Source organism: Mandrillus leucophaeus, unplaced genomic scaffold (genome assembly GCF_000951045.1).
Source record: "Mandrillus leucophaeus isolate KB7577 unplaced genomic scaffold, Mleu.le_1.0 Scaffold851, whole genome shotgun sequence".
NCBI classification, from domain to species: Eukaryota; Metazoa; Chordata; class Mammalia; order Primates; family Cercopithecidae; genus Mandrillus; species Mandrillus leucophaeus.
The window spans coordinates 1089114-1103226 of NW_012109264.1; the positions used below are offsets into that span (position 1 = coordinate 1089114).

General features: G+C 40.7%; 1 protein-coding gene across 1 annotated transcript in view; it reads left to right on the forward strand.

Moving 5' to 3' along the window:
- Positions 1-14113, forward strand: part of ASAP1 (ArfGAP with SH3 domain, ankyrin repeat and PH domain 1) — a 204880-nt gene that overhangs the window by 113580 nt on the left and 77187 nt on the right. Inside the window, exons 13-17 of the mRNA XM_011968634.1 lie at positions 2470-2557; positions 5158-5206; positions 9833-9996; positions 11833-11966; positions 13830-13921. Coding sequence (XP_011824024.1) covers positions 2470-2557; positions 5158-5206; positions 9833-9996; positions 11833-11966; positions 13830-13921 — 527 coding nt within the window. The remainder of the gene's footprint in view (positions 1-2469; positions 2558-5157; positions 5207-9832; positions 9997-11832; positions 11967-13829; positions 13922-14113) is intronic.

The window sequence follows — 14113 nt, forward strand, 5'->3', positions numbered from 1 at the left end:
ACCCCAGGCCTCAAGTGATCCGCCTGCCTTAGCCTCCCAAAGTGCTAGGAGTACAGGCACAAGCCACCACGCCTGGTCAGCTTAAAAATTATTACATTTTTCAAAGGCAGTCCTTCCCTACTTACGAAACCTGAAACCTCTTATTATGCATAATCAACTTAAGCTTGGGAAGTTCTTCCTTATGTCTGGCCCAAATCATCTTCTACAATTGGAGTGCATTTCTTTTCATCTGAGCTAATGGAAAACAGCTGCCCAACCTTCCCAATAACAACCTGCATATACTTGAAGATGGTCATTAAGTCACCCCCTATCTTTCCCTCTTCTGCACTAAGTAACGCCTCTAACTCACCTTCAGAGTTTCCATTTTCCACCCTTTTAATCATCTCTTCATCTCCCCAAGCTTTTCTGCATTCTTCTTTAAATGTGGTTTCCAAATTGGAACATAGTAACATAGCAAGAGTTGTCCTTACCATTAACTGGGTCGCTGCCTTTTCAGGTGGTCATATGCCGTTGTCATTTATATGAGGAAGTCAGTAATTTTATCAACATCCAAAAAGATGAGATGTAGAACTAACAGTTGTTTTTACAGTGAGCTAAGCCTGCTTTGTGGCCGCAGATTCTGATTTTGGATTCTGAGGCCTTTAGCAACCCAAACTTCAGCTGTTTTGTTTTTTTTTTTGAGACGGAGTTTTGCTCTTGTTGCCCAGGCTGGAGTGCAGTGGTGCTGTCTTGCTCACTGTAACCTCCACCTCCCAATTTCAAGCGATTCTCCTGCCTCAGCCTCCCGAGTAGCTGGGATTACAGGTGCCCGCCACCACGCTGGGCTAATTTTGTATTTTTAGTAGAGACAGTGTTTCTCCATGTTGGTCAGGCTGGTCTCAGACTCCCGACCTCAGGTGATCTGCCCACCTCAGCCTTTCAAAGTGCTGGGATTACAGGCCTGAGCCACCTCATCCGGCTCTTCAGCTGTTTTCTAAGATAAATTTGCAGGCCCACAAGCTCCTGCCTCCCCTTCTAGGTTTGGTGACAAGTTCTGGAGTATAGGAATCTTCCCAAGCAATGTTTCCTCTTAGGCAAAATTCTCTTGTACTTGACTTCTGGTTCCATTTCTAAATCAAAGGTACAGGCATTGAACACGGAATCCCCTGGGGTCTCTTACTTCCTCCCCCAAAGCAGTTTGCTTTGGAACAGATAGATATGTGACAAAGGGCATTGTTTTCTGTGTGTAATCTCATTGAAATCATAGAGGGAGAAAGATCTTGAAAAATGGTCCAGCGAACACAGGAAGATAAATAGAAATTGTTTAATGCCTATTATTTAAGAGAGGTAGCAGTGTGTCATTGAAGTTGTCTTGTTTGTATGCCATCTCTGTTGTTTCAGGCTTACCGATGTGACTTGTCTCTAACTCCCTCCCCCTCTCTTTTCCCTAAAAATTTTAATTCCTCAGCTGGAGATGCTCCTGGTACTAGGATTTTCAGAACCACAGCTCTCAATTGAAACAGAGACATAGATCCAACTAAAGAGTTTCGTTGCTTATTTCTCCAGGCTTCTCATGTTCGAGCACAGCCCAGCCCAGGCACTCAGACATTTCATTCCTTGGTCAGCTTCTGCAGGAAGGAGGGATCCTAGTATCAGCCATTGTCCAGCATGTGACCTTGGACATGGGCAGGCAGGAGAGTGTTTTGACCAGTGTGAATATGTGGTGAGATTCCTAAGTTAGCGTGACTATCTAGATACTGTAGGGTCTGTTTTATATGTGTGACCAAGAGATTTGCTGATAAGTTATATAGAATCCTTATCAAATTTTCTCTCTCTCTAGATATTGGGGTGCATTAAGCATTGCCTCACAGGTAGTAATTGTCATTATACTTCTGAGAGAAGTAATGTAAATTTTGCATCACAACCAAAATTTGTTAAATCCGTGGATACCTGGGAGATCAATTTGGGGATGATTGATTACTGGGGTCATTTTGAATGAATAAATGAAATATAGCTTAGCTACGTTTCGCAGTAAGATGCAGCATTAAAAGTGCCAACTGTTGGTGCTTAGGTATGTGTAGGTTCCAGAAAGGTGCATTTCCATGGACCATGCCCACTGTTCATTGGAAGTGAGGTGGATTATTTTTTATTCTCTTCTGAAAAATCACCAGGATATTTATGCACAGTTTAAAGACATTTAGTAGGACACCTAATTGTTTTCCATCTTTAATGAGATTCAGAATTCAAGTGGGATAAATAAAACTGTTCTAAACTTACCAGCTTATATTTGAGGGCAGAAACCTACAGATCTGTTGTCTTCTGGCAGCAAACTTGGAACAATGCTCAGATGTCTGTTTCTTCATTGCTGAAAATGTATTTTTGTATCACTGAGCAGGCCTTGTGAACTGCATACCTGCCCTGCAGGGCACTGAACCTGCAGACAAGAGAGTGGAGCTGTATATAACTTCTCTATTTTCTCTTTTTTTCCAGTCTAACAGGCAACCAGCTAAGTTGAACCTTCTTACCTGCCAAGTAAAACCTAATGCCGAAGACAAAAAATCTTTTGACCTGATATCACGTGAGTCCTTTTTCTCTCTCTGAGTTGGTTATCGTGGCTTCTGACACCTACACATTTCCATTCTCCAGGTCAGCAGCTTTCCAGGCGGGACTCCTCAGAGTTGGCATTGGAACAGTTTCTTGTTATTCCTGCATGTGCTGCTCTAGAAAGATGCCCCAGGTCTCTTAATTTCCACTGAGCCCACTTGGCAGTTGACAAGGCATAGCAGTGTCCGATCTGACCAGCAATAGAATAGAATCTAGGATTTGTACATTGAACTAGACCAGTGCTTGACTGTGAGTACACAGCTTTATCCCCTTGGAGAGATGTTTCTAAGTGTATTCCCATTTTCTATCTTAGATCTACTGAGTTATAGTTGTTGCTATAAGGCCCAGACGTAGTTTAAAAAAAAAAAAGCTGCTAGGTGATTGAGGTGACTATAATGTGTACCTGTGGTTAAGAAGCACAGATGTAGACTTGGGAATGCAGATGTGCCTTTTATCTGTACAACACATTTGCCCAGAGTTATATCCCTGCAAAATCTAACTCTTAAAGGAAAAATCATTTCCTTGCTTCCAAGCAGAACTGCCTTCAACCTCCATGAATTGATGGCACTGCACCCTGTCACCCTTCTACTTCATGGTTCAGAGTTTGCTCTTCTCCTGTGATGAGAGAGTGTAATGAGCGATCCACCCCACAGCCGGTTATAGCCTGTGCCCTCACAGTGTGTAAAGAGTTGGGGGGAGATGTTCCTCTAGGCCAGCTACCTGTGCTTGTACTGGTTCCCATGGGTATGCTTACCGACCCACACTGTAGCTGAGAGGACACCTCTTTGTAAAGAGAGGATGACAGTGCCAATGAAGTGATTCTCATGAATATGCTGAAATCCTGCAACACTAATCTTAAGTATCCTTCCTTCTCTGTCACAGCCCAGCAAGGCAGACTCACAGCCAAAGTGGATGACCTATATATAGAAGCACAGAAATATTTTCCTACCCTTTGAAACCCTTCTGATGCAGTTGTGTGAACAGTCCTGACCCAAAAGATAAAATCAGTCATGAGGCTCTTTAGGTGTAGTCGAAGCTGCCTTCTGCAGCATCTGTATGAAGTTTAGATTCCCTGTGATTTTCATTACCAAGAGATTTCTTGAGTTATTGATGAGAAACAAATATGAAAATTTTGAATTATTTTATGACTTCAAAAAGCCAAGGATCCCTAGTTATGAGAATCTATAGGTTATTAATAATAGTTGTCAGTTATAGAGCATCTATTACATGCCAGGTACCTTTTATACATTATTGCTAATCCTCACGAAAGCCCTATCGGTTTTCCATTTTAGAGAAGAAAAAACTGAGACTCCAAGAGGTTCAGTGACCTAAAGAAGATCACACAGCAATAAAGCAGAGATTCAGCCAAAGCTCTCAGGCACTGCCACCCATGGCATGTTCTTTTTTGTTTTGTTTTGTTTTTGGGTTTTGTTTTTGTTTTTGTTTTTGTTTTTTTGAGACAGGGCCTCACTGTGTCACCCAGGCTGGAGTGCAGTGGTTCAGTCACAGCTCATTGCAGCCTCACCTCCTGATCTCAAGTGATCCTCCTGCTTCAGCCTCCCAGGTAGCTGGGACTACAGGTGCATGCCACCGCATCTGGCTAATTTTTAATTTTTTTGTAGAGGCAGGATCTGTATGTTGCTGAGGCTGGTCTCAAACTCCTAGGCTTAAGCAGTCCTCCTGCCTTGGCCTCCCAATGTGTTAGGATGACAGTCATGAGCTGTAATATTAAGCATGGCGTGTTCTTTGACATACACACTGTCTCTCTCTCCAGGGGAGATGAAGGATGTGATTGCCTAGCCTAGTCACACAGGAGGTGCTCAGGATGTGTTAGTTTGACCTGAATATATTGAGAAAGAGCTTCCCTCATGTACACCCTGCCCAGAGTATCCAAGTTAGGCCACTCCTTCCCTTACATGGATAGCAGAGATTGAGCCTTTCTTCCTGCAACCTGATTCAACCAGAGAGCAGCCCCAACATCTGCGGCATAGTATTCCTAGTGTCAGGGGTGTTGGGGCTACCCCGTGGTTAAGTCTCAGAACACATGGGGAACAGTAAATGAATCATTTCTGAAAAGGAGGGTTTAAAAAAAAAAAACAGTAATAGTTGAATTGAAAATGAAACAGAAAATACTGAATTAGCTGTCACTCTCCAGTTTGTCATAGAAATCCATTTGGATCAAATAGAACCTTCCCCTCTCCTCACTGCTTATTCAAAAGCAGTGTCAGATGTTTGCATGGTATCTGTGGTTATTTCATTGTATTCTTGTTGCACTTAAGAAAAATAATCTTGACAGAATGAATCATGTAGCTGTTTTATTGCTGTATGACCTTGTGTAAGTCACTGAACCTCTTGGAGCCTCAGTTTGTCTGTAAAATGAGAAACAGATAGGGCTTTTGTGAAGATTAGCAATAATATACACAAGGCACCTGGTACATAATGGTGTAAAACTAAAATAATATTAAAGTTCTACTTTTACTGGGTTGGTTTTCTTTCCAGGAACTTAAATCTGTGTTATACTTGAAAGTACCCTGCTTTCTAAGGTTTCACTTATTTTTCTTTTTTTTGTTTTAGATAATAGAACATATCACTTTCAGGCAGAAGATGAGCAGGATTATGTAGCGTAAGTAGTTTTGAAATAAAGGTGCAATGCCTTGGATTGAAAAAGCACCTCTCTCTTTCTAATATACATTAACATTTTCTTTTCATTTGTAAGAACCTTGCCTGGTGGCTCCATGCTTCTTTCTTGCCTGTGGGCCATGTTGCTCTTCTCTGTCTGTGGTTCTCCCTCTTGTCTACTCAATAAGTTCTGGTACCTCCTGCAAGATTCTGCTCAAGCCTCACCCTCTCTGGGGTTATAGCTCCCTACTGTCTGCCCATGGTCTCTTCATACCCTTCTGTGATCCTGTGGTGCATGTCTGCAGCCCTCTAGAGACCAAGGGCTTTTTGAGGACAAGGACTGTGCCTTATGCGTCTTTTAATCACATCCCCTGCCCTCAGGAAGGGCCTTTGCTCAGTTTTTGGTGGCCAAACATATCAGCCAGCCTACCTGGACACTTGACCATTACTGTAAGAGGAGCAGGAGAGCCGGGCCCTGAAGTAAGGAACACTGGCCTGTGCCTTTCACTGGGGTGAACAGAGTCAATAAAAAGGAACTTGATACAGTGGGAAGGACCAGGTTGGTATCAAATGAGGACACAGAGGCATAATGTGCACATGGTAACAGTCCAGTAAGCTAGGATTTGAACCCAGACAGAATTCCACAGTCACCTTGGAATACTGTTTCTCCTTATCTGATTTCATTCTCTCCTCCTCATTTCCCTTTCTCAAAACCCTAAGTGGAACACAGGTGAGTAATTTGGGTGAGGCAGGGAACACAACCACTTTGTTTTCCCTTATGACTGAAACTCAGGCCTTCAATATTTTATTTACTCTTAGGACTTAACAGGTAATTCAGTCCCAGTTTTGTTAGAGATTCGTTTCCTGCCCATGAGACTTAACATTTTTCAGTAGAAGTATTACGTGGCCCATCCTGAAGTTGTACATTTTGCACTTTGCAGTTTTGTTTTGGAGACAAGGTTTCACTCTGTCCCACATGCTGGAGTGCAGTGGCATGATTATAGCTCAGCTGCAGCCTCAGTCTCCCAGGCTCAGGTGATCCTCCTGTTTCAGCCTTCGTAGTAGCTAGTGCTACAAGCATACATCACCACTCCCAGCTAATGTTTGTTTTTTTTTTTTTTTTTTTTTTTTTTTTTAAGTAGCCAGGAGGTCTTGCTGCTGTTACCCAAGCTGGCCTCAAACTCCTGAGCTCAAGCCATCCTCCCACCTCGATCCCACAAAGTGCTGGGATTACAGGCGTGAGCTACAGTGCCTGGCCTGCTTTCTCTTTGGGTGCTGGTGGTGAGAGGGGAACTTTGTTTTGGTGCTGTAGGAGGTAATGGCAATCCACAAAGAAAGCACATGCCCCCGAGGGAAGCCTTAGTTCTTCACTTACCTCCAGGTTACATAGAGGCAGTTTTGCTGCGTCACTGAGTTTATTTTTCGTATGAAAGTGTTCGATGAAATTGAATGAAAAAATTTATTCTCACTGAGGAAAGTTCACAAAGAGCAGATGCATGTTAGACTCATTTGGCTTCTTGTCCAGGCTCTGCTGGCTACTGGCTTTTTTTTTTTTTTGACTGGAGTCTCGCTCTGTCGCCCAGGCTGGAGTGCAGTGGCGCGATCTCGACTCACTGCAACCTGTGCCTCCCAGGTTCAAGCAATTCTGCTGCCTCAGCCTCGCGAGTACCTGGGACTACAGGAGCCCGCCACCACACCTGGCTAATTTTTTTGTATTTTTAGTAGAGATGAGGTTTCACCATGTTAGCCAGGATGGTCTCGATCTCCTGACCTCGTGATTTGCCCGCCTCAGCCTCCCAAAGTGCTGGGATTACAGGTGTGAGCGTGGCTTTTTAAAAACGAGATCTCTCTCTGTTGCCCAGGCTGGACTTGAACTCCTAGGCTGGAGTGATCTTCCCGCTTCAGCCTCCCCAGTAGCTGGGACTACATACATGCACTATGGTGGTTAGTGGTTTTTTAACCTTAGGCAGATCATCTGGCTTCAGGCTTCTCATCAGTAAGATGCGATTATGTACCTCGATTGCAGAATTTTGAGAGGATAAGATATGTAAAGCCCTTAGTACAGTGCCAAGTTATTTTTTACCTTATAAAACTCAAAACTACTTTTAAAGTATTAAAATACAGTTATTCATTCTTTATGCTTTTGAGTATGCTTACTTGAAAATAATTTAAAAGTTAAAAAATGTTGTCGCAAATTATCACTGTGATTCTTGGTCCTTTTGAAATTTAGCCATTTCTTTCCACCAAATTTGAATTATTTTCTCTAGAAAATTATCCTTTAAATATACTTTTTCTGATTATCATGACAAACTTCTTTATTTATTTGTCATGAGCTCCTGAGTAAAGAGGCAAATGGAAGGAACTCTGAAAAAGTGAATCAACAGAAATGTTTTCTTATTCCCATCTGGTCTGACACAATCCAGGCTAGGACCTTAGGCAAGTCATATAACTTCAGTTTCCTCATCTATAAAGTATTATAAACCCTAACTTAGAGGCATGTTGGAAGACTCTACAGGTTGAGTATCCCTTATTTGAAATGCTTGGGACCACAACTGTTTTGGATTTCAAATTTGGGCTGTTCAATTTATATGTTAAAAATTGTAAGTATTTGGTACATAGTAGATACTGGCCAATGTTAGCCAAATGCTATAATGCCTGAGGAAAGCAAAATAGAGGCTTTGCAGTCATGTGAAAAATCCAGTAACAGTGCCGCTGATAAAATGCAGTGGTCAGTCCTGTTGAACCCAGGTTCTTGATTTGTTTTTAACAAAACAATTTCTAGTTTCTAACATCACACTAACTGATATAAAAATACTGTTTTAATATTCTGAAAGGTATAAAATCCCCCCATTCCTTCTGCATGTGAATTCCTAGACCGTTGGTTTTGAAATGTTCAGTTTTCTGCATCACAGTAGAAGTTAAGCTGTGATATGTGTATTTCTCCCAACATAGTGAAAGTGAGCGCCACCTAGAGTCAAAGGTGTGACTTGCATTGTTCTCACATACTCCAAAAACATAATTTGGTTTTTAATTATTATGCTCTCACTATTGCTTATTCAAAGTCTTTTGTATAGTGCTTTGTTTCATATCCATTTCATTCAGCGATATACAAAAAAATGAGAGACTCAGTTCTGAACCTCTGTATTGTCTGTTGAGAATAAACATTAGCTGTCTATGTAGTAACTTAAAAAATTAACAGTGGTTTGGAAATGTTTTTTATTTTCTTAAGAAATAAATTTGGCTTTTTTCTTATTCATGAAAGTAATACAAGCTCATTATAGTTTTGAAAAATTACAGAAAGGCACAAAGTCAAGCAATTATTCTATCAGTTGTTTTCTATAGAAAATCACTCGGAAACGACCACTATTGACATATTGGTGAAATTCTTTTTAGCCTTTAATACATACATATATTTAAATATGGGATTATATCGTTATATTAGTCTGTTCTCACCCTGCTATAAAGAAACACCCTAGACTGGGTAATTTATAAAGGAAAGAAGTTTAATTGACTCAGTTCCACATGGCTGGGGAGGCCTCAGGAGACTTACAATTATGGTGGAAGGGCAGCAAACACGTCTTTCTTCACATGGCATCAGGAGAGAGAAGTGTGTGGAGCAAAGAGGGAAGAGCCCCTTATAAAACCATCAGATCTCAACGCACTCACTATCATGAGAACAGCATGGGGGAAACTGCCGCCTTGATCCAATCACCTCCCACAGTGGTCTCTGCCCAGACCACGTGGGGATTATGGGGATTACAATTCAAGATGAGATTTGGGTGGGGAAACAAATCCAAACCATATCAATCATATAATAGGTTTTTTTGTTGTTGATTTCACAAAACACTATATTATGAGCATTTATCCAGTGTCACCCAAAAATTATTTGAAAATGTACACTTTAATGCCTCCTTAACTGTTCTGCTTTGTGGTTATTTCATGCCTTATTAATCAACTCCCTGTTGTTGGATTTTAGGTTATTTTAGTAACAAAGGGTTATTTTGTTTGGGACATATGTTAGTCATACTGTATATAAGTAAATAATCTGCAGTCTTCATTTAATACTATAAATGTCATCATGTTTCCATGTTAATATGCCTTTTTCATAAGAATAAGTTTTTATGGCTGCTAATGAAATATCCCTTCACTTTCACTGTTAAGTGTCCCCACCGACATGGACTTGCAGAAAACATATACCTTTTGCTAAACTCCTTTTCCTGGCCTCTCTCCATTTCTCATTCTTTCTTTCTCATCCTTGCATTGGATAGGTCCCTCACTGAGTCCTCTCCATTCCAACATTCCCTTTATTCAGTATGCCCACACAGAAATGCAGTCTCCTTGTATATTCGTTCAAGTCCTCAGTTATATTGATTTTTTACTTTTCTCGTCTGCTCCTCTCATCTCGCTCATTTTCTCCTATGTATTGCTTTCCATTCTTTAACTCTCATCTTCCTTCAAGTTTGATTTCTTTGTTTTTCATCACTTTATTGCTATTTTGGAAGGGGGCTTCTCTTTTGGAATTACTTGACAAAAGTAGATTTTTTTTTTTTTTTTTTTGCAGTGCCAAAAAGAAAAAAAAAAAGGCCACGCTCTTATAAAGGCCTTTTTCTTCTTATGTTTTTGCCAACAGATGGATATCAGTATTGACAAATAGCAAAGAAGAGGCCCTAACCATGGCCTTCCGTGGAGAACAGAGTGCGGGAGAGAACAGCCTGGAAGACCTGACAAAAGCCATTATTGAGGATGTCCAGCGGCTCCCAGGGAATGACATTTGCTGCGATTGTGGCTCATCAGGTTTTTATCTCCATATTTGAACGATCATTTACAACATCCTTTCTCTTCCTGTAGAACATAAAATGATCTACTTATTGCAAAACCTTAACCCCTGTGGTGGACACACTCACATACACACATAAAACACGTATTCCCAAAGTGATTTTTCCTACCACTGAGCTGCTTTTACCTATGCTGTTTTCTCTACCTGGAAAGCCCCCTCTTGCTCTCCTAGATGTCACTGCCAAAATACTACCTTTCCTATAAGGTCCAGGTATATAAGCACCATAGACGTTATGGAGAGAGTAGGGGGCATGGAGTCCACATTTTGTATCACTGTTGCCGCTCACAGCCTGGACAATCTCACACTGAGTCCCTTTACTATTCTGATTCATAGTTTCCTTATCCTAAAAAAATGGGTCAATAAACCTCTTGCTATGGCACGGTGTAATCCCAGCACTTTGGGAGGCTGAGGTGGGTGGATCACTTGAGGTCAGGAGTTTGAGACCAGCCTGGGCAACATGGTGAAACCCCATCGCTATTAAAAATTTAAAAACTAGCTGGGCGAGGTGGGGGGGCACCTGTAATCCCAGCTATTCAGAAGGATAAGGTAGAAGAATCATTTCAACCCAGGAGGCAGAGGTTGCAGTGAGCCAAAATTGCACCATTGCACTCTAGCCTGAGGGACAGAGCGAGACGGTCTCAAAAAAAAAAAAAAAAGAAAAGAAAATGGTACATGTGAAATCAACTGACATGTGGTACATGATTTTCATTCCTTCCTACTCAGCCACATCCTCCCTAACCTCTATATCACATTGAAGTCACCTTCTCCCAAACTTTTATTTTCAAATATCTCTATATTACCTATGTATTGGCAACAGCTAACGTTGAGTATTCTCACTGTACTGAGAATCGTGCTAGGTGTTTTGCTTATCTCAGTGAATCCTTGCAGAACCCCTGTGAGCAAGATGCCAATGTTCCCATTTTACAGATGAGGAAACTGGTACTCAAAGAGGTTGAATGACTTACATAAGGTCACACAGCTAGTAGGAGTCACAACAAGGATGCAAACCTGGTATTCTTAAGCACTATGATATACTTTTTTTACTGTTTTACTTCTGAAACTGGATTTTCTACACAAGAAGCCATAAGCACCTCTGAGAGAAGTCTCAGATTTTCGCCATTATTGTGTACATGTATGATAGTGACACACATATTGTCAGGAAATGGCAGGCAGGTAGTAAAATCTCAAGCATTGACCAATCAGGAAGACGCTTGACCCAGAGAGACACCTGAAGATTTGGCTAACATAGAAGTAATAGTTCCCACTGTTCTAGGGCCATTGGAGGTTGTAGAAAAAAAGGCCTTAGGTCACTGAAAGAAACATTTGGCGTTCAATATTTACAGCTGTCTTATTACTAAGAGGTGCTCATGGGGAGGCCATGACCAAAAACTGTTGGATTAACGTTAGTTGCAACTTGGAGGTTAATGATGGCTATAGAATCCATTCCCCTATGAGCAGTACTTAATAGACCTTCAATCCATCACTGTCAGAGGTGATAGTGGCAGTGAGGGAATCTCTCTCACAGGCCTGAAGGTGTTGCATAGAATCTCTTAAGAAAAGCCTTTCTCACATTTTCACAAGGATAAAGTGCTTAATTTTGTTTTCAATTCAGTATCAAAGGGAAACTTTTATTGTAGCCCCTAGGCTAAACCTCAAGAGTCCATTTCTTCTATTTAAGTCTTTCTTTCATAGTTCTTAACAATTTGTACTACTATTGTTTTAGCTTCCTCTGTAGTTAGCACACTAAAATTAGATGTCTTTTAGTTTCATTGTCTTCAAAATTCTTTCCACAGAACCCACCTGGCTTTCAACCAACTTGGGTATTTTGACCTGTATAGAATGTTCTGGCATCCATAGGGAAATGGGGGTTCATATTTCTCGCATTCAGTCTTTGGAACTAGACAAATTAGGAACTTCTGAACTCTTGGTAAGTAGTGACCTGTACTTGGGAAGAATGATGATATTGTCATGAGTAATTTTATTATATTATTTTGGATTTTTTTTATATGTCTGCCAAGTACAAAGAATTATATAATTCCTGAATTTTGTGAGTTTGCATAGATGTTTAAAAAGTAACTTTTGTGGTGTGTAATCTTGACTGTTTCTATTTCCTGTTTGAAGAAAGGATGAACCATATATGTCTATAAGTAGCTCAGTGAAATTGGCTCTTTTCTTTTGGGATGGGCTTCTTCAAAACTACTTTTTTCTTTTTGAATTAGTTTTCATATAACTCGCGAAAATAGCAGTTAAACTCAAATGTTCACATTACCTCATGCCTTCTGTTGTAAATAATGACTAAAGAGTTTATCTCCATTTTATTTTTATTATTTCTAAGTTAGTAAAAGTACACATGAATTATGAGTGGCTTGTTAACTATTGTCATAACACCGGCTACTCTCTAGCCCGTAACTTCTTTAGGTAGTAAGGGAAGAAATTGTGTGAAGTTGTGGTGCTTAGCTTCTTAATCCAAAAAAGGGGTTATGTACACTTAAACTTGTTTTCCTTTACCCTCTGCCCTTCCCATCATGAGTCACCCAGATTTGGAGTTGTCATCAGGTCCAAATTGCTCCCCGAGATACACCAAAATACCGAAGGGGAGCCCTACTTGGCATCCCCCAAGTAGGATGCCTACTGGACAAATGCCCTGTCTTGCATAATTTTCACACTGATGCACTGTGAAAGACTCTTTGTACTGACAGTGAAATTTTTAAAATAAAGTATGACTTCTCAGACAGGAGGCTCACCCTTGAGCAGAATCTGAGTGAACCTGGGCTCAAAAAAAAGCTGAATGTCTAACTTATCAGTAGCCTTGACCAAAAAGGGCAGTTAGTGACCCAGCCAGCAGCCCTGGCCATCTGAGCATTCACTAAGCAATTGTGATCTGTCTTGTGTTCTATGCACAAGATATTCCTTCTAATTTAGAAAGCAGGAAGTTACCATGCTGGTACTCGGCTCCCTAGTTCGCTTCAGGATTATAGAGAAAAGACACAGACATAATACCTGTAACACATTCTTCTTTAGTGCACAAATGATATCCCTCATCTCCTTGACCTGTATTAAGGAAACCCAATTTGACGACAAGAAAGAGGAAAGTCCAAATCCTAAACGTTTGCCATGCAATAAACCCGAGTTTTTTTCCCTCAAAGACGTGGTTGCGTGTTTGTTTCTTAAACTTTGCATCCCAAAATTACATAAAATGATTAGAGGCCCTTCAGAAGAAATTTTCTTAGAATGCTCTTGAACCCAGAAGCAAAATGCTTCCTGGGTCCTCTGCTGCCTGCAGCATCTTAATCTGTACCCAAATATAAAGTAATCCTGTGTCCTTTTCTGTCCTGGGATTAAATTTGTTCAATATAAAAAGGAAACGTGATGGTGGTTGAAAAGCTATTGCTGTTCATTAAAAGTTTAGCCTAGATTCACAAATGGAGCCCGCTCTCTGTAATCTCAGATAGTTTGTATGTGTGTAGGACCAGATTCTGTTCTAGCGTTTATCACATATTTGTAGATATGATTGATTTCCTTCTCATTGGCTCCACTAGACTCTGAGCACCTAAGGAAAGGAAACGTACTTTACCCATTTCTGCATTTCCAGCACTTAGTTTGGTGCTTGGCACATGGTAGATACTCAGTAAATATTTGTTGACCACATGGATGGTGGTTTGTATCCTGAGTCAAATGAGGGAAAATACGTATTCATAAATCTCAAAAGCAGATAATAGGAGACTTAATTAGTAGCAAAGAGTTTGCTATATTGTGGTTTTGTTCTTTTTTTTTTTTTTTTCTGTTACAGCTGGCCAAGAATGTAGGAAACAATAGTTTTAATGATATTATGGAAGCAAATTTACCCAGCCCCTCACCAAAACCCACCCCTTCAAGTGATATGTAAGTATTTGGGATATATTGAACTTTTTTTTTAATCATTCTATAATTGTTTTTCTACCCTCCCAAAAAACTTCTTAGTTTTTTTTTTTTGGCTGGGCGCGGTGGCTCATGCCTGTAATCCAGCCACTTTGGGAGGCCGAGGCGGATGGATCACGAGGTCAGGAGATCAAGACCATCCTGGCTAACACGGTG